General features: G+C 46.4%; 1 protein-coding gene across 4 annotated transcripts in view; it reads left to right on the forward strand.

Moving 5' to 3' along the window:
- The window catches only part of LOC125720948 (signal-induced proliferation-associated 1-like protein 1), a 145,550-nt gene that overhangs the window by 114,909 nt on the left and 9,669 nt on the right, over nucleotides 1–20,972 (forward strand). For 3 of the 4 annotated variants that reach the window (XM_048996854.1, XM_048996855.1, XM_048996856.1), the window contains 8 exons: nucleotides 3,845–3,942; nucleotides 8,361–8,755; nucleotides 9,329–9,535; nucleotides 9,993–10,125; nucleotides 10,981–11,206; nucleotides 11,409–11,561; nucleotides 11,652–11,766; nucleotides 13,129–13,210. In XM_048996854.1, the coding sequence (XP_048852811.1) occupies nucleotides 3,845–3,942; nucleotides 8,361–8,755; nucleotides 9,329–9,535; nucleotides 9,993–10,125; nucleotides 10,981–11,206; nucleotides 11,409–11,561; nucleotides 11,652–11,766; nucleotides 13,129–13,210 (1,409 nt within the window). The remainder of the gene's footprint in view (nucleotides 1–3,844; nucleotides 3,943–8,360; nucleotides 8,756–9,328; nucleotides 9,536–9,992; nucleotides 10,126–10,980; nucleotides 11,207–11,408; nucleotides 11,562–11,651; nucleotides 11,767–13,128; nucleotides 13,211–20,972) is intronic. The other variant, XM_048996857.1, reaches the window with a different exon arrangement.

Below are 20,972 nucleotides of genomic sequence, written 5' to 3' on the forward strand. Positions count from 1 at the left end.
TCAGCTATCAGAGAAATGGTTTAATGTTTACTTCAATCATTTTTTGATATATCTCAGATTTCAGCAGAAATCCAAGAGGAAACAACCTTCTGAAGCCTAGGAAATATCATTTCAGTTGCCCCATTCAGAACTACTGATCTTCTTTGTTTTACATGTCATATTTTTTATACATCTTATGGACATCACAGTTAAGGAAAATGTGCTTTCATCCAAATTTGCCATCTTCACTCCTGAGCAATAACCGTGCTTTCAAAATCTCTGTGTGATGGCTACAGCCACACAGTAAGACCTTAGTCTAGTATCTGTATGTTTTCCAAATAATTGCTTTACAGTAATAATTCATAGGTTTTAGTTATGTTTTGTCTTGTGTTAGGTATAGTGCGTGTGTGTATATTTCGATTATTGTAGGGTTGTGTGCAGTGATTGTTTAATCTTTTGGTTTGTAGTTACTTTGGCTGTGGGGGCTGGTCTTTTATTCAACATAAAGGTGTGACTGAGGGCGGAGGTGTCTCAAAGGACAACCCCTGGAGTAGGAGCGAACCATGTGCTGCCATGTTAAGAGGGGGGAATTGGGGTTTAGCTGTGTATTGCTTTGTTTAGTTATATGTAGTGCTTATTTGGTTTACCCCTCTTGTGTGTTAATTGGTTTGGCCAAACCGCTATATATGTTCCCCCATGTTTCCTTATTAAAAATGTCAGTTTGCTTCAGTTACTGTTTTGCTTTGTAATGTTATATTTTTGTTGACCTCTTTTATCGGCCCAGTTATTAAGGTTTGTGTTTGTTATTGTTTGCATTTTGGGGGTCAAAAAAGCCCTATTTCTTTAATTAAGTTCCTGTGTTTGTCGCCTTACTGCTTGGTCCCTCACACCCTGTGGTCGCCTTTCATACGTAGATATGGTGACTAAAATGGAGGACAGCTGTGCCTGTGCAGCATTTTCAAACGTTACCGTTTGCTTGAATGGATGTTTGCTAAATTAACCCAGGAATTATAACTTATTTTTTTATTGGTAGCTATCTATATATTAGAAAATTCTGCATGTGGATATTTTAGATGTGAAAATATGAAATATATAAATATTTATAGATATTTCTTGAACATGTACTAGATTGGAAAACTCCATTAGTATATTACATTAAATTTGACTTAAGTAACCCTAATGTGACCAGAATATGATTTCTGAATGATATCTCTTTTCATTGCTGTACTTCTGGACACGTAGACTGAAATTTTTTAAGGGTTGCTTGTGTGTCTGATTGAAATCAGGTTTTAAATATTATTTTTATTTCCATCCATCCATCCATCCATCCATCCATCCATCCATCCATCATATTCCACTTATCCGAGGTCAGGCCGTGGGGGTAGCAGTCTCAGCAGGGAAACCCAGACTTCTCTCTCCCCTGCCACTTCTTCCAGCTCCTCTGGGGGATTCCCAAGGCATTTCCAGGCCAGCTGAGAGACATAGTCCCTCCAGCGTGTCCTACGTCTTCCCTGGGGCCTCTTCAGTGGGACATACTCGGAACACCTCACCAGGGAGGCATCCAGGAGGCATCCTAAGCAGATGCCCGAGCCACCTCATCTGGCTCCTCTCAATGCGGAGGAGCAGGGGCTCTACTCTTAGTCTCCCCCGAATGACCGAGCTGCTCACCCTATCTCTAAGGGAGAGCCCAGCCACCCTGCAGAGGAAACACATTTAGGCCACTTGTACTCACGATCTCGTTCTTTCGGTCACTACCCATAGCTCATGACCATAGGTGAGGGTAGGAACGTAGATCAACTGGTAAATCGAGAGCTTTGCCTTTTGACTCAGCTCTTTCTTCACCACGACAGACCGATGCAGCGCCCACATCACTGCTGATGCCGCACCGATCCGTCTGTCGATCTCCCGTTCCATCCTTCCCTCACTCGTGAACAACTCCTCCACTTGGGGAAGGACCCCCTCACCTACCCGGAGAGAGCATTTCACCCTTTTCCGGCTGAGGACCATGGTATCGAATTTGAATGGTGCTGATTTTCATCCCAGCCGCTTCATACTCGGCTGCAAACTGTCCCAGTGAGAGCCGAAGGTCACGGTCCAATGAAGCCAATAGAACCATATCATCTACAAAAAGCAGAGACCTAATCCTGAGGTCACCAAACCGGACACCCTCAACGCCCTGGCTGTGCCTAGAAATTCTGTCCATAAAAGCTATGAATAGAATCGGTGACAAAGGGCATCCCTGATGGAGTCCAACGCTCACCGGAAACGAGTCCGGCTTATTGCCGGCCATGTGGACTAAGCTCTGGCACCGGTCATACAGGGACCAAACAGCCCTTATATGGAAGCCCGGCACCACATACTCCCAGAGCACTCCCCACAGGACTCCCTGAGGGACTCGGTCGGATGCCTTCTCCAAGTCCACAAAACACATGTAGACTGGTTGGTCAAACTCCCACAAACCCTCCAAGACCCTGCTGATAGTATAGAGCTGATCCACTGTTCCGCAGCCAGGGCGAAAACCACACTGCTCCTCCTGAATCCAAGGTTTGACAGTCCGACAATTCAAGGCACTGCCCCCGATGTCCATGCAATGTTGTAGATACGTGTCAACCAGGACAGCCCCACAGAATCCAGAGCCTTAAGGAACTCTGAGTGGGTCTCTTCCACCCCCGGGGCCCGGCCACTGAGGAGCTTTTTAACCATCTCAGCGACCTCTGCCCCAGAGATAGGGGAGTCCACCCCTAACTACCCAGACTCTGCTTCCTCATTGGAAGGCATGTCGGTGGGATTGAGGAGGTCTTATTTCCTCCACCAACCCAAAATGTCCCGATTTGAGGTCAGCAGTGCCCCATTCCCCAGTGCTGATGTTGCACCGCTTTCCTGCCCTGAGACGCCGGATGGTGGACCAGAATCTCCTCGACACTGTCCGGAAGTCATAGGACTCCTTCAGCTTAACGGCACCCCTCACCACCGGTGTTCACCAGCGGGTTCGGGGATTGCTCCCGCGACATTGGAGGCACGGAACATGGCCCATTTGGACTCAATGTCCCTCGCCTCCCCTGGGACATGGGAGAAGTTCTGCTGGAGATACTGTAGGAATTGAAGCTCCTCCTGACAAGAGATTCCACCAGATGCTCTCAGCAGCCCCTCACTATATGCTAAGGGCCTACCAAGCCTGGCCAGCTTCCTCCCTCACCAGTGGAGCCAACTCTCCACCAGGTAGTGATCAGTTGACAGCTGTCTTCACCCGAGTGTCCAAGACATGCGGCTGCAAGTCCAATGACACAACTACAAAGTTGATCATCGAACTGCGGCCTAGGGTGTCCTGATGCTAAGCGCACATGTGCGCACATAAGGTTAGCTGTGCCCGACCAGGCCCCATGGGTTCAGGCATGGAAACCAGGCGCTCGCTATCGAGACCCACTCCCAGGCCTGGCTCCAGGGGGGGGCCCCGGTGACCCGCGTCCGGGCAAGGGAAATTGTGGATCCAATGATTTTCTTACCATAAGGGGTCTAGTGAGCCACACTTCGTCTGGTTCCTCACCCAGGACCTCTTTGCCTTGGGTGACCCTACCAGGGGCATAAAGCCCCGGGCAAGATAGCTCCTGGGATCATTGGAACATGCCAACCCCACCATTACGATAAGATGTCAGCTCCAGGAGAGGTTCTTTTTATTTATGGTCCTTTTTTACTTTTTAATGTTTTTGCATATTTTTTATCAGAAGCAAAATGATGCTGTTTAATTGTCTCATGATTTCTATCAGTGACCACTTACAGTACAACTGGAAATGACGGTAGGCATGGAGCAATATTTGAAGATGTATGTGACAGAAATATGTGCTGAATGCTGTGTTGTGTGTTTCAGACCTGCCAGTCAGTAAGTCCGGCCAGCCCTACTCTGGTGCCCCCCGGATTCAGAGACAGGAGCAGGTCATACATATCTCCCCCAAGAAAATTAGCCAGGTCAGTCTGTGAAAGCCTACTTGAATTTTGTTTGTTGTTCTTGGGGTGTGGGTGGGGCTCACTGATGTCTGATCTGGGTCAGAGATGGCACACTGCTGGCCTCCTCTTGGATTTCTCTGGACAGAATGCCATATCTTGACATCTCCGCTGGTGCACAGCCACTGGCAAGCAAAGTCATGAGCGAAATTTTCATTTCACTGTCGGGGGGGATAATAAACTGAAAAATGTTTCGAGAGCAATTCCTTGAGGAGGACACAAAAGATGCCGACAAAAATACTGGTATTAAATATATACAAAGGAAACCCTTACTATTATTATATGTGATTTGTAAATACCATAAAGATAGAATTTTCAAATGTTTTAAAGACACTATGAAGTCATTACATTCATTCTTTTCTTAAGATCTTATCAAATTGCCTTCGACATTATTGGGGACATTTGTTTTTACTTACCTGATGTTTTGCTGCACTACAAAACAATTGTGTATCCGTTTTATTTTTTAGCCATTTTTACTGGCTGACAAAACACACACAGCATGGAAGTTATTTACAGTAGGAAAGAAGCAACACCCATTAAGTGATTTACTATTCTACTATCTTTTATTCTACTGAGTGATAGAAGTAAAGAGACATGGTTGGACACATTTGGTGTGTTAAGTGAACACTGACACAGTAACTACTCGTAGGTGGTGAGCCATGGACACTCATACTGGGTTAATGTGTGTAATAATGGGGTCAAAGATAGAAGGCAGTGGTCCAAACCACTGTGAGGGAGAAGGGGGTCTTTCAAGACTTAAAAATGCATTGTTTTGCATTTATAATTTGAATAAGCGGGGCAATATGGTGGTGCAGTGGTTAGCGCTGTTGCTTTACCCCCTGGGATATGGATTTCAGTGTCTGCACCAGCTCTGTGTGTGGAGTTTGTTTGTTCTCCTCATGTCATTGTGGGTTTCCTCCAGGTTGGATGGATGAATTTGCACAAGTGCTTTCAGTACATATTATTTCATTATTTGAAATGAAATTGTTACATTTACTGCTAACCTTTTGATACAAAATATGTACATACAAATATTAATGTTTGTTTACCTTTGTTTAGCTAATTCATGCATTTGTATTAATTACTTACAATGTATGGCGGGAGGAGACTTCTATTGTGACGGAGGGTGAAGTGGAGTGTGGGATTATGGGATTGTTTTTTTTTGTGTGGATTGAATGGAGTTGGACGAAAACTGAGTTTAGCAGTGTGTTAATTGCTAGTTAATATTCACAATCCTATGTGGGGGGGCAGCCCCCCCCCCCATGATTTACACAATCATGCCTATGCACAAAGCTGTATTTTATGCAGGCATGGGCGTAGGGAACTGTCAGGGCTGGCCAGCAGCGCCTGCAAAGCAGCACGGTTTGTGAGATAGCACATTGTTTCCCACTGCGGCTCTTGCCAAATGATGAATGAGTCTTGTTGTCCCTCTCAGTTGATGTCAATCCTGGATCTGGCTCAGAATTGGTCCTGATGTCTGGCAGTACATTGCTGCTCCAGGACTTTAGCACGACTTGTGAAAACTCCCCGCGTCTTTCAGGGAAACACCATATGACACTAGATATTCACCAACAGTTTCAGTTTTTTGGGACAAGCAGAAAAAGTGAAGATTCACAGGTTGGGCTGTTGGTTTACATTGCAAAAAAAAAAAAACTTTACACACAAAAAGGGACTACATTGTTGTCTGACAAAGTAAAACAGCTCTTTTATTCAGGATGTCCACTGATACAATCAAGGTTATACTTAAAACCCATGATCAGTTAGTTCATGACTATAGTCTCTCCCTTTGGAAAACAATCATTTTTGTTACAGCACCCGAATCCCTGCTGTGTGTGTAACATATCAACACATACCATTTCCAGAGATGTACTTACCACACTGGCATGAAGTATCTATTAGCAGCACTGAAACCAAAAATAATACATTTTGGTTACTCAAATTTATACATAGATGAAATAAAAAAATAACTTTACCTTCAAATTTCAGACCCATAAAAATAAAGTAAACTTATTCAAAGTGCCAATTAGCATTTTACTTTAATATTAGATGTCCCAGTGCTCTTTCTGATATGAATTTAATTTTTACCTGATTATGAAGTGTTGCACAGTAATTGTGAGGCTTGCAGATAGTTAACCTTATTCATGGTAACATGACTTACTTGTGACTTGTGTATAAGTGAGTTGGTCCCATGTTTGGCACATAGCCATGTGATTCCAGGTGTACAGTTGGTCCAGTAAATTTGGCTCTCTCTTAAGGGGTGGTCACTGCTGCAGACTTACAAGCTTGTGTATATTTCTAGCTTAGACATACTAACACGTGTATCCCAGATGGCAGCTCTCTTTCACCATATCATTATTTTGATTTTGGTATATACATTTTTATACTTTGCTATTATGCTGCTAGTCCTTGCAGAATATTTTTCTCACATCACCATCAGCTTTGTGAACAAGAGGACTATGTCCTTCATGGACTGGGTATCATTAAAGCAGGCTTTGTTTCCTCGACTAGACAAGTTCATTCCTTTCCATTCAGCCACTCTTTACATGTTCTTTGTCATGTATCCCTCACCAATATAATAAGTAATGAAGGTAAGGTAATTAAGGCTGCTAAGGAATCTCTCAGTAGTATGATGCTGCCACTGTTTTAGATACAAGCTTATACCAGCATGGCTAATCATCTGTTTCAGGAACAATTCTCATTTGCATCCAAGCAGAAATAGCTAGTGTACTGTATAAAGATGGCTAAGACAGTTGGCACTCTTTTCATGGAACGCTTTGCCTTGGGTGACTGACCTGGGCCTCATATGCCTCCTTGTCAACTGCTAAAGTGAAATCGATGTCACTCATGCTTTCAACAAAGTTGCCATGTCTGAATCTGCCAGACATTGCCAGGAGATGCAGCTCATCTGCTACATTTTATTTTCTTTGGCAATTTTTAGTTTGTCTTTTCAAGCTTCCATGAATCTGACAATACTAATACTAGTACTGTGACTGCAACTTTTTTGATAACTTGCTTTTTCTACCTCATAGGTAAGTAGATCTTCCTATAGTCTCCCAAAATCACTACTTGACATATAAAACCATGTTCATGCTCCTTTTTGTTGTGTTACTTTTATTTTATTATGCTGACCAGCAGTGCTGCCTGTCTGTGTGTGGATCTTCACTATCCCTGCTGTGTACACCATCTGATGGCATCGCTAGCCAGTCAGCCTTGTCTTTGCGTGCCTTTGGAATCTTCCTGCTGCTTACGTAGCAATTGTTTGAATTGACATTCAGGCAGCTTTCTCTGAGTAGGCCTTGATGCTTATTTAATTATATTTTCAGTATTTTCCTGTGAATCCTTTAGAAGCTATTGTCCTGTTCCTCTTTCTGCTTTGAACATTTTTAGCACTTTCATTTGCCTCCACCATAATGTTCTTCACTGTTGCACAAGATACATTTTTAGAACATCTTTGATCAATCCTGCCAGTCGATTTACAGCTGCAAATAACCATCAACCCTAATGGTTATTTAGTCATACCCTTAGTGATCATTAACCTCTTCAACCACTAATGTGATGTTATTTTTGAATGTTCTTTTGAGTCACTGCTTCCTTTATCAGTGACTTGCCTATATCTACTTACACTAGTTTCATAATCATTTCTGTCATGGCATTTGCCTGAGGCAAGTTCTGCTTCCATGACTAAATGAGTTAGATGTACATCATACACCCAGACAAAAAATTAAAAAAACTTGTCCATGGCCCCTCCCGGGATCTGTATATACCATTAATGTATCTGTTACAGTTCTTATTGTTATGTCATGGAAATTGTTGGTCACAGAGTAAAAGAGAAATAAATAGAATATATCAACATTTAAACATATAAAAAATATAAATGACATTTTCAGATATGGTCATTAAAACATGCACTAAGGAATACAAGCAACCACCTAATTGGTGGGGAAAGATTCTGCAAATTGCCATGTATTTGGTATGTGCAATAAAGGAATATATGTAATCTCAGATTTACATACCACAAGAAGGAACAAGAGTATTCAAGTAAAAACATTTATCAACTTTCACATTTCCAGGTGATCCATCCAGTACCTCTTTAAATTGTACAGGTTGGGGTGGAAGTGTGGAACGGATATGGATTAGTTGGGCGGACCAAGTGACAAGCCTGTTCCCAAGCATTCATTCATTTTACTGCACTTTATTAAGGTTTCCTTTTATCATTTACCAGAGTTAAAAATAAAATTTATATACTGGTTGGAGCCCTAATATTTTTGCTTGCCTGTTCTCTTTGGAGAATAAAAGGACTCTGGTTGTAGAATGCGCTTTGATTATGAAAGTATTTTAGTCTACACTTTTGGTCTCATTGCTGCCCCTTTTACCATTTTCAGAGTGAAGCATCGTACTCCGGGCACTCCAGCAGCACTACAATGTCCAGCAACACATCCAGTAGCACACACAGTGAGGACAAATGGTATGAAGCAGGCAGCATGGGGGAGCAGTCTGACCCCGACCATAGCGGCTATGGGGGCGATGGCCTGCAGGACGGTGGCACTGATGGTACATCTTGTGGGGCCATCCATGGCGCTTCTAGTTCCATCCTGGTCACTGGGTCTGTACCCCCAAAAGAGAGACCTTCCTCAGCCTGGCAGCCCAGCTCCTCAGAGGGAAGTCGTCGCCAGCTAGAGCGGTCCCTGCAGGTTGCAGAGTCCTCGATTCCTCCAGGGGCAATCGAGCCTGCATCCCGAGCTCCATCCAGCCTCATCAGCATGGCCTCCCAGTCAAGGTATGATCATCATATTTACCACATTCATAATTCTTCAGTCAACTATTCAACATGAGCAAAGATTATCTCAAAATCATTTTCATAAAATGACTTCACAGTGATAAAATACAAAATATTACTGTTGCTAAAATGCACAGATTTAAAATGTTTTTTTTTTCTAATTATTTCTAATTATTTTTTCCTGTTATTTAGACTGCTGCATTGTTATCTGCTGCAATTTATATACTCCTGTATTGTCTATAGAATACCTTATTTCTTTTCCTAATGTCAAACCAAAGCTGAAAATATTTGGGACTGTAACAGCTGAAAATGTGTTCCTATGACATGGAAATCTTCCTCTGGCGGTAAAACTGTTCAATAACTAGTACAAAATATTCAAAGCCGATAACATCCTAAACCAAAATGCATTTCCACTCCGTTACATATATTCTACATACTATATAATCACAGTGATCCCCAATTCAACTATGGCACAAATTTTCTTACCTGAATCCCGTTTCTGCATCCTGTATTTGATTCGATTGTGTGAGCTATACATGTTGGTGACTCATACTTTCTTGCCTCTCTGCACAGTTCCAGACGCTGTGGTAGTCCCCTGGTCCTGAAATCTAGCCGCAGCACTCGTGAAGATTCATCTCTGGCTGCCTCCTCTTCACAAAACTCTGCCATGCAGGGCCCAAAATCCTTTTATCCAAGACAGGGTGCTACCAGCAAGTACTTGATTGGCTGGAAAAAACCAGGTGGCACCATAAACTCTGTGGATTTTGGGGACACACGCAAGTAAGGGCAGACGGGCTGAAGGTCAACAGAGGCCTTTTTGCCAAGAAAACTGCGCTGCATGATTCTGAACTGGAAATATGTACATTAGGGCCGAGAAAATGCTCTTTTATACTGAATTTCTTAGCATGATAAACTGAATGGAGGTTGTGTATTCTGTGTATTCATTTAATTTTTTATCAGAATATCTGGAAATCATTACCAAATTGTAGGTGTGCCTATATGAGTGAATGGTGTCTGAGTGTACCGTGTGATGGGTTGGAGCCCCATCTTGGGTTGTTCCCTGCCTTAAGCCCCTAGCCTCAATCCAGAACTCCAGAAACCCAGAGTAGGATTAGTGGTTATAGAAGGCGTATGGATGGAAATCATTGCTCTTTAAGTGCTTTGCATTAGAGCTATTTGTTTTTTGCTGACATTTCTTCTTTTTGGTTGTTGTTTTATTTTTATTTTTTTTGTGTAGGCGACCCCAGAATGATGGACAGGATGGTGGGCTACCTCAGTCGAGATCCTCCCCTAGGGAAATTGTCATAGCCACCACAGAAGAGAAAGCTATCCCATTGGACATCTCGCCTCCTAGACACAAGCACTCCAAAGTACTCTAATAAGCTGAAACACTGAACTGGTTATATTTTTGCCTGTCATAGTCACAATTAGTAATAGTAGTGTGATTTGTATCTAGGGGTGGCATTATGGTGGAGTGATTAACACTGTTGCCTCATCTGGGAGTTTCTTCCATGGCTCCATGTGTGTGAAGTTTACATGTTCTTCCTGTGTCATCATGGAGTTTCCTCCAGGCACTCCGGTTGTCACGCCCTGCGGGGACAGAGCAGGAGAAGTCTAGGTAGTCAGGGAAACGAGGGCTTTATTGACGGAGAATACATAAAACAAAAGAGGGACGGCAAACCAGCACGAGAGATTTCAATGACAGACCTAGGGAAACAGGCTCAGACATGGACTAAAATACACAGGACTAAGCAGAAATAACAGGAAACAGCTGGCCACAATCGGGATTGTACACGTGGTAAATGAGGGGGCGTGGCACACAGGAGGATTGTATGAGCAAGTCATGACACTGGTTTCCCCCCTGCAGTCCAAAAAGATTTCCAAATTGCCCGTTGGTGTGAATAGTGTGTGAGTGTGCCCTGTGATGGGTTGGTGCCTCATCCTGGGTTGTTCCTTGCCTTGCTCCCATAGCTTCTGGGATAGGCTCTGGTCACCCACAACCCTGAATAAGACAAGCGGGTACAGAAAATGGATGGATGGATTTGTATCTATTTTTTATGATAAAGAAAGTAATAAAAGTAATGTATACACAGTGTCCTAGCTGTGAGCCTAGAGGAATGAGCCTAGAAGAATAAGAATTAATCTCGTATCATTAATCAAAAATCATTGGGACAATGCAATTAAACTGCCCTCACAGCATCCGCTTTCTGCTCACCTCTCTGTAGACTTCATCCAGCCCGCATGCCTCGCCAGCTCGGCACTCCCTGCACCGCACACTGTCAGATGAGAGCATCTACCGAGGCACATGCAGGTCGGCACTGGGCAGCCCCCTGCTGGAGCCCGAATCGCCTAGTGATGTCCTCTTCAGCTGCTCCACTATGCCGCGCTCCCCGACGACCCGCGGGCCACCCCTCCGCCGGCCCTCCTACAAGATGGGCGTGAAACTGCACGGTGCGCCCTGCAAGTCCTTCAGAAGATTTTAATGTTATTGTTATATAGTTACTCCTACCTGAATAATGAGCTGCTGGTATTGATACTGTAGCTATTTGATCTCGTCAAAAACAAGCTTGTCAAGACACTGGTGTTGTTTGCAAACCTTTGCGACTTTCTCTGATGTATTGCCCGTTGTTCCTCTCATGCTGCTTATTTGCAGGTGATTTCTCAGCCTCTGACACCTCCCTGGCGGACCTGCATGATCGTCGGAGCCCACAGCACCTGGGGCCGACTTTGATGCCGCTCCCAGCTACCCACTCCAGCGGTGGGCTAGGATGGACCAGCCTGGTCGACTGCGCAGATGTCTTTGACAGTGAGGAGAAAAGAACTGATTAAACATCTAACAATCACCTGTCTTTGATAAGCCTGATTCAAGTGATGTTCTCTGCCTCTTCACTTTCAGTCCGGAGTTCTGCATTCTTTCCGAGTCAAGAGTCGAACATCAGAGTAGAGACACCATCCTCCAGCCCCAAGCACGGTGAACGGCAGCTGGACCTGCAGTCGAGCTCCTCTGCCAGGTTTGCTTCACCAAGGAGTAGAAAATGTGCTGCTTTTCTCTCATTCCAAAGGTTTCTCCACATATTTGTGACAGTTTCAGGTCATGACATATACCTTATACAATAACCTCTTTACTTCGTGAGGTTAGTGATGGAAGTTCCATGCAAATTCGTGAATAATACTTAGCGCACTGCTAACCTCAAATCATAGCAATCTACTAGCCTGGTTAAACATAAGCCCATTTATTACTAATTTATAAAACAAACAGTAGTGTACTGTACACTTTGCATATCAAATTACTTTGTCATTTCCTACCAAGACCATGTCATTTCCTACCCTCCTCTTATAATATACAAACCATCTAAATTATGCCACTGTATATACAAAGTTACTAATGCATGCACTGCAAGCACAACTTTTGTACCCATTATTAAAAATTTACTTTAAGAAACCCAAGATTCCACGTTCAAAAAGACAGCTAACACATGAGTGAAGCTCGTTACTGAGATGTGTGACATCTCCAAACCAAGACTTTTAATGTTAACAATATATGGGGGACAACAACAATAACACTTACACTAAAAATATTATGTATTACTAATACTTACATATTACGTGATTTCATGTGATCCAAAGCTTTATTTTGGGCATACACGTCATCTGCAAGTTTCTCAGATCTTTCAGCAAGGTCCAAAAATATTCCAATTTAATTGTTCACGGCCAGTTCATGAATAACCAAACCACGAATACCAAATGTGTGAATGTGAAGGGGTTATTGTAATGCGTATATGAAATACACTTATTGGCCACTGTTTTTGGGTTCACCTCTATAGAGAGGTGGATAGTTCAGGTCCAGAAAGTAAAAATCCAGACAGAGTACTCAACTGGTTGATTGAAACAAAATCTTAGTCTGCATTTTTACTTTCTAGACCCAAACTATCCACCTCTGTCTACATATTATTGGTACCTTTTTGTCTCCAGATCTACTTTAAGAGTAGACTCTGGGAAGCCTTACTCTTATTTTTGCAGTCATGGTCTTCTTGTTAGCTTTAATGACTCTGCCCATTCTCCTCTGACCTCTCTCACTAACAAGGCAATTTTTGCCCACAAAACTGCCATTGACTGCATATTTTTCATCTATCACACCAATCTCTGTTCCCTGTCCGCTCACCGCATTATTTGCTGCTAGGAGACTATTCATCATCATAAACATGTGTACCTCATAAAGTCACAAAATTATTGTCATTTTTACAATTCACTGTTTTAGTCTTCTTTATATTTTAAATTTTGTTAGGTATGATTTACATTTTTTATACAATCATGTAGGGTAGAAGACAGCCAGAGTCATATATTTACCAGGGTCTTGTTTTGTTTGCTTTTAGTTGTGATGCCTCCGCTGGCCTGGCTGGTAAAGTAACTCAGCTGGAGTCTTTGGTAAAACGGCTACAGGAACATCTAAAAAAGGTAAAAGATATTTTTATTAAGTCCTTTGGCATCTTTCTAATTCACAATATTTTATTGTGTTCAACTGTTACCTGTTGTTTTTCCCAATATGCCATCATATTCAACTTTACTGTGATGCCATAACAGAAGCACTGACTCCTATTACCCAATGTCTGTCTATCAAAAAAAAAAAGATCATTTAAATCCGCAATATCTTAGCTGGACATCTCTGGGTTCATGTTCTTGAGGCTGATCCTCCCATTTTGAATGGTGAAATAGCTGGGGGTGAAGGCCCCAGGGATCTGTTGTATCCAGGGTGAACTTCTCCGGACTGGTGGTAAGCCTGTCCTCCTGATGTTGCAAGCAACCTTTGCTTTCATTTGAGAGACAGTCGTTATCTTTACTGACTGGAAAACAGGACTTGTTGTCCCCTACAAGGAGTTAACACTGCTCTCAGTGCTTGATAGGGTCATCCTGAACAGGATCCATGGTCACCTGCTCACCTATTAGTGAGCAGAGCAGTCTGCTTTTAATCCCAAAAAGTCCCCCATTGACTACATCCTGGCACTGAAGGTTCGCGTTGGGTGCAAATGCGAATATTGGCAGGGTTTCTTTGCAACCTTTGGTGATTTTCATAAAGTGTCAGACTTGATTGTTCAAGCTGCACTGTGGGATATCCTGAGATTTTGTGGAATCCTCCTGAAGTTGCTGGAGGCATAACCTCTGTGGTCCATCCATTCATCCATCCATCATCTCCCGCTTAATCTGGGGTCGGGTCGCGGGGGCAGCAGTCTCAGCAGGGAGACCCAGACTTTCCTCTCCCCGGCCACTTCATCCAGCTCCTCTGGGGGGATCCCGAGGTGTTCCCAGGCCAGCCGAGAGACATAGTCTCTCTAGCGTGTCCTGGGTCTTCCCCGGGGTCTCCTCCCAGTGGGACATGCCCGGAATACCTCCCCAGGGAGGCGTCCCGGAGGCATCCTGATCAGATGCCCGAGCCACCTCATCTGGCTCCTCTCGATGCGGAGGAGCAGCGGCTCTACTCTGAGTCCCTCCCGAATGACCGAGCTCCTCACCCTATCTCTAAGGGAGAGCCCAGCCACCCTGCGGAGGAAACTCATTTCGGCCGCTTGTACCGTTCTTTCGGTCACTACCCATAGCTCATGACCATAGGTGAGGGTAGGAACGTAGATCGACTGGTAAATCGAGAGCTTTGCCTTTTGGCTCAGCTCTCTCTTCACCATGACAGACCGATGCAGCGCCCGCATGACTGCTGACGCCGCACCGATCCGCCTGTCGATCTCCCGCTCCATTGTTCCCCCACTTGTGAACAAGACCCCGAGATACTTAAACTCCTCCACTTGGGGAAGGACCCCATCCCCAACCCGGAGAGAGCATTCTACCCTTTTCCGGCTGAGAACCATGGTCTCGGATTTGGAGGTGCTGATTCTCATCCCAGCCGCTTCACACTCGGCTGCGAACTGCTCCAGTGAGAGCCGAAGGTCACGGTCCGATGAGGCCAACAGAACCACATCATCCGCAAAAAGCAGAGACCTAATCCTGAGGTCACCAAACCGGACACCCTCAACGCCCTGGCTGCGCCTAGAAATTCTGTCCATAAAAGCTATGAACAGAATCGGTGACAAAGGGCAGCCCTGACGGAGTCCAACCCTCACCGGAAACGAGTCCGACTTATTGCCGCCCATGCGGACCAAACTCTGGCACCGGTCATACAGGGACCGAACCGCCCTTAAAAGGAAGCCCGGTACCCCATACTCCCGGAGCACTCCCCACAGGACTCCCCGAGGAACACGGTCGAATGTCTTCTCCAAGTCCACAAAACACATGTAGACTTGTCGGGCAAACTCCCATGAACCCTCCAGAACCCTGCTGAGAGTATAGAGCTGGTCCACTGTTCCACGGCCAGGGTCGAAAACCACACTGCTCCTCCTGAATCCGAGGTTCGACAATCCTGCGGACCCTCCTCTCCAGGACCCCCGAATAGACCTTGCCAGGGAGGCTGAGGAGTGTGATCCCCCTGTAGTTGGAGCACACCCTCCGGTCCCCCTTCTTTAAGAGGGGGACCACCACCCCGGTCTGCCAGTCCAGAGGTACTGCCCCCGATGTCCACGCGATGCTGCAGATGCGTGTCAACCAGGACAGCCCCGCAGCATCCAGAGCCTTGAGGAACTCCGGGCGAATCTCATCCACCCTTGGGGCCCGGCCACCGAGGAGCTTTTTGACCACCTCAGCGACCTCCACCCCCGAGATAGGCGAGTCCACCCCCAAGTCCCCACACTCTGCTTCCATATCGGAAGACGTGTCGGTGGGATTGAGGAGGTCTTCGAAATATTCCCTCCACCGACCCAAAACGTCCCGAGCTGAGGTCAGCAGCGCACCATCCCCACCATAAATAGTGTTGATGCTGTACCGCTTTCCTGCCCTAAGCCGCTGGATGGTGGACCAGAATCTCCTCGAAGCCGTCCGGAAGTCGTTCTCCATGGCCTCACCAAACTCCTCCCACACCCGAGTTTTTGCCTCAGCGACTGCCAAAGCCGCATCCCGCTTGGCCTGCCGGTAGCTGTCAGCTGCGTCTGGAGTCCCACAGGCCAAAAAGGCCCGATAGGACTCCTTCTTCAGCTTGACGGCATCCCTTACCACCAGTGTCCACCAGCGGGTTCGGGGATTGCTGCCGCGACAGGCACCGACTACCTTACGGCCGCAGCTCCGGTCAGCCGCCTCCACAATGGAGGCACGGAACATGGCCCATTCGGAGTCAATGTCCCCCGCCTCCCCCGGGATATGGGAGAAGTTCTGCCGGAGGTAGGAGTTGAAACTCTCCCTGACAGGGGATTCCGCCAGACGTTCCCAGCAGACCCTCACTATACGCTTGGGCCTGCCAGGCCTGGCCGGCTTCTTCCCCCACCAGCGGAGCCAACCCACCACCAGGTAGTGATCGGTTGACAGGTCCGCCCCTCTCCACACAAGTGTCCAAGACATGCGGCAGCAAGTCCAACGACACGACTACAAAGTCGATCATCGAACTGCGGCCTAGGGTGTCCTGGTGCCAAGTGCACATATGGACACCCTTATGCTTGAACATGGTGTTCATTATGGACAATCCGTGACGAGCACAGAAGTCCAATAACAAAACACCGCTCGGGTTCAGATCCGGGGGGCCGTTCCTCCCAATCACGCCCCTCCAGGTCTCACTGTCATTGCCCACGTGAGCATTGAAGTCCCCCAGCAGAACAAGAGAGTCCCCAGGAGGAACGCTCTCCAACACCCCTTCCAAGGACTCCAAAAAGGGTGGGTATTCTGAACTGCCGTTTGGCGCATAAGCGCAAACAACAGTCAGGACCCGTCCCCCCACCCGAAGGCAAAGGGAGGCTACCCTCTCGTCCACTGCGGTGAACCCCAATGTACAGCCTGGGGGGCAATAAGTATGCCCACGCCCGCTCGGCGCCTCTCCCCGTGGGCAACTCCAGAGTGGAAAAGGGTCCAACCCCCCTCAAGGAGACTGGCTCCAGAGCCCAAGCCGTGCGTCAAGGTGAGTCCGACTATATCTAGCCGGAACTTCACAACCTCGCGCACCAGCTCAGGCTCCTTCCCCATCAGAGAGGTGACATTCCATGTCCCTAGAGCTAGCTTCTGCAGCCGAGGATCAGACCACCAAGGTCCCCGCCTTTGGCCGCCGCCCAGATCACCTCGCACCCAACCCCTATGGCCCCTCCCATGGGTGGTGAGCCCATTGGAAGGGGGACCCACGTGCCTTGTTCGGGCTGCGCCCGACCAGGCCCCATGGGTGTAGGCCTGGCCACCAGGCGCTCGCCATCGAGCCCCACCCCCAGGCCTGGCTCCAGGGGGGGGCCCCGGTGACCCACGTCCGGGCAAGGGAAATTGTGGGTCCAAAATTTTCTTCTTCATAGGTGTCTTTTGAGCCGCACTTCTGTGGTCTTCCCAGCAAATTCTGGGATTCATCAGGAGGAGTGTTCTTGGTCCTACTCTGGGTGCAATGGCTGTGGGGCATCTCTTGGTAGGGAAAATTTACCAATTTTCACTTTACTGACGATGCTGTAATCTCCACGGAGTCAATAGAGGCTCTGATTGGGGCCCTTGAGAGACGGAGCAATGAGTGTTTTTAGTGCTCCCTGTTTTTTTGCATGTGTTGAGACATAGATGCTATGTGTTCGGGTTTTGCATGTGACTAGTACAGTTTATCTGTTATTTTGATATCTATCTTCTGATGTTGGTTTTGTTTGGTCTTTGTACATTTTAGCACATTTATATTGTTCAATGCCTTGTGACTGCTGTCTGTGAAAGGCAGTCTATAAATAAATTTTACTTACTTATTTACTCTTTTATTGAAGGACGTTGTTGGTCTGGACTTCTTGGCCAAACTGTGACATTGAAAACTTTGGTTCTGTGACTGATAGTGGCTGAAGTGAACGGATCAGGCTAACTGTTGGCTCCTTCCTGGCTAAACCTAAAACACATCTTCCACAATGGCTTAAGAATGCTTTATACTTCAGTACAGTACATCGAGCCCACACAGAGCTTACGCCTTGGCCTACACCACTGTGAGCTCTGTGTGAGCACTGTGTGCACTGGTGTGTCTGTAGTTTGCTCTGCATTTGCACTGCCAAGACACTAGCTGACTAAGCTCAAGGGAGTTAGGTTTCACTAAAACATTTTTCCTCTGTCGTAGGAAACAAAATTTAGCAAGCTTTGCAATATTATTGATATGTTTCTTTTGAAGATTGCCTAGTAAACATTAAAAAAAGGAAAAAAGTTTGCTGTCTCTGGATTTAGGAAAGGTAGATCCTATTTAACTAATTTACTTGAGGTTTTTGAAGTAGCTACAAGAGAAATTAATCACAAAAAGGCCTATGATTTGATCTATTTAGATTTCCAGAAGGCCTTTGATGTTGTCCCCCAGAAATAGCTCTTGCTTAAGCTCAAAACTGCTGGGATTTTAGGAACTATAGCAGCTTGGATTGAAAACTGGTTAACAGACAGGAAGCAGCAAGTGGTTATTAGAGGCACAATGTCACAGTGGGCCTGCATCAGGGGCGGAGCTATAGGAGGGGTGGGCAAGGCCACCGCCCCTGGGCCCGGGGCCTCCCCTGGATCATAGAAGGCCATCCTGTCTGTGCCTGTCTCCATGTTGTCGCTGCATGCAGGACTTGTGAGTGAGTGAGTGAGTGAGTGAGTGGGAGGGGTGGGTTGTGTTCGGAGAGGGTTGAGGCAGGGCGCAGTATTGTAGGAGACAGACAGGGTGAGGAGAAATAGGCAAAATGGTGGCGCTATGAATATAATTTTAAAGCAACAAACTATATTGATATAAATGATATTGTCTCATCATATATCTTGTATGAAAATATATCGATATATCGTGAAAACCCGATATATCATTCAGCCCTAGTTCCACTGAAATAAAGGTAGCTGATTATGAGAAAGAACTCTGTATGTATGTTGATGCTTCCATGTCCCACTCTCGCCAGTGTAGGGAAGCAATAAAAAAGGCCAGTAGGTTATTGGGTTACATCTCTAGGTGTGTGGAGTTTAAGGCATGTGATGCTACGATTATACTATTCCTTGGTAAGACCCCACCTAGAATATTGTTTACAGGTTTGGTCACCATACCTTAAAAAGGACATTGCCGCCTTAGAAAGGGTTGTAGGGCTTCAAGCAGGTCAGGTCAGGCCGGGTTAATGGCTTGCTACTGGTAACCTGTAAACCAGTACCACCTGTTCCATGGGTTGAGCAAACGGCTACTAAACCGTTTCCCCCAGCATAGTTCAAGATATGATTGAACTGGGCTGAGGAGGGTGGCCAGACACCCTGATGGGAGTAAAAACAAGGCCCATCTATCAAAGGGCGGATGAGCTCACTCATGAGCCAACGGCCATCTGGAATAGACCCTCAAACTCAAGGTGACTGAGTCCCATCTATGGGTAAATAGACGGACAGACGGAGTTCGTTAACCTTGGAAGGCAATCCATCTAGGACAAGGACAGTCCGATGTAAAACCTACAACCTGCGGACCTTACTATCACCGTCCTAGCTTGCTAGGCCATGGCAGATGAACCGCGGGTGTAAAGGGTGGGAACGGTATTGCACGCACCATTTCTCACCTTAAAAAGCCTTTGCGTAGGCTCAAGGGGAAAGTCCACGTCCTCCCCAACCAAATTCTCGAAAGCCCTGCAGCGATGGGAAAGGGGCAAAAACAGCAGGTGGAAGATGCCACTGGAAGCCGCAGTCCCAATCCTGCATGCAGGCGGTTCAGGACACTGGTCGTCTGACTGTTGACCCGAAGATGACAACATCACCCGGCAGGACCCTGAACGACTAAGCAGCCCTCTTTAGGGACAGCGCTGCTTGCTCCACATAGAGACAGGCCTAGAAAAGGTGGCCTAAACAAAGCTCATCTTCATACCACCCGGTTGGCCAGCCGCGGCCAACGGGCATCTACCTAAGCTGTCGAAAAACAAAAACAACAGCAAAGAAAAATGGCTCTACACCTGCCTCTAAAGGTGATACTAGAATCAAACTAGCATGCTGGAACATCAGGACCATGCTAGATTCCACAGACAGCAACCGTCCTCAACGTCGCTCTGCTTTAGTCTCATATGAGCTCTCCCGCCTAAACATAGACATTGCTGCTCTCAGCGAAGTCCTATTCCCGGGCACAGGCAGTCTCAAAGAAGAGGGCGCAGGCTACACCCTTTACTGGTCAGGCAAGCCACAGTCAGAACGACGCTTGTCGGGTGTTGGCTTCATGATCAAGAATACCATAGCCTCAAAGCTGGAGAACCTACTAATAGGACACTCTGACCGCATCATCTCCATGTGCTTGCCACTGAGGAGGAAGCAATATGTCATCCTCTTCAGCCTGTATGCCCCGACTCTTCAGGCGGATCCTGCAGACAAAGACAAGTTCTATACAGAACTACACAACCTAGTACGGAGCATCCCTGCAGACGACAAGGTTGCTATCCTTGGCGACTTCAACGCCAGAGTGGGTCGAGATGCAGGAGCCTGGAAAGGTGTTCTCGGGACGCATGGCGTTGGAAACTGCAACGACAACGGGCATCTCCTGCTAGAGTTCTGCGCTGAGCTGCAACTCACCATCACCAACACGATTTTTCAGCAGAAGGACAGGCACAAAGCAACATGGATGCATCCTCGGTCTAAACATTGGCACCTCATAGACTATGTCCTAGTGCGGCAGCGTGACCATGGAGACGTTTTGCACACCCGAGTGATGCCCAGTGCGGAGTGTCATACAGACCACCGCCTTGTGCGATGCAAGCTCAACCTTCACTTCAAGCCCAAGCCTAAACGAGGAGGTCCTCTGAAAAAGAAACTCCAGATTGGCAGCCTAAAGTCAGCTGCAGTAAGAGCTGACCTCCAATCCAACCTCCAGTTGAAGTTGGAAGCCCCAGACTGCATCACGGATTCCTGTCCTGAAACGCTCTGGGCGAGACTGAAAACCACCATCCTGCAGTCCTCTGAAGAGGTCTTAGGATTCTCTACAAAGAAGAACAGAGACTGGTTTGATGAAAATGACCAGGAAGTCAAATGGCTCCTGGCGCAGAAGAGAGCTGCCCACCAGGCACACCTTGCACAACCATCCAGCCTTCCGCTCCACTTGTAGCAACCTCCAGCGCAAGCTGCGAGTCATCCAGAACGAATGGTGGAGCAACCTTGCCAAGAAAACTCAGCTTTGCGCCGATACTGGTGATTACAGGGGCTTCTATGCAGCTCTAAAGGCAATCTACGG

This window comes from Brienomyrus brachyistius, unplaced genomic scaffold (genome assembly GCF_023856365.1).
Source record: "Brienomyrus brachyistius isolate T26 unplaced genomic scaffold, BBRACH_0.4 scaffold27, whole genome shotgun sequence".
Lineage (NCBI taxonomy): Eukaryota > Metazoa > Chordata > Actinopteri > Osteoglossiformes > Mormyridae > Brienomyrus > Brienomyrus brachyistius.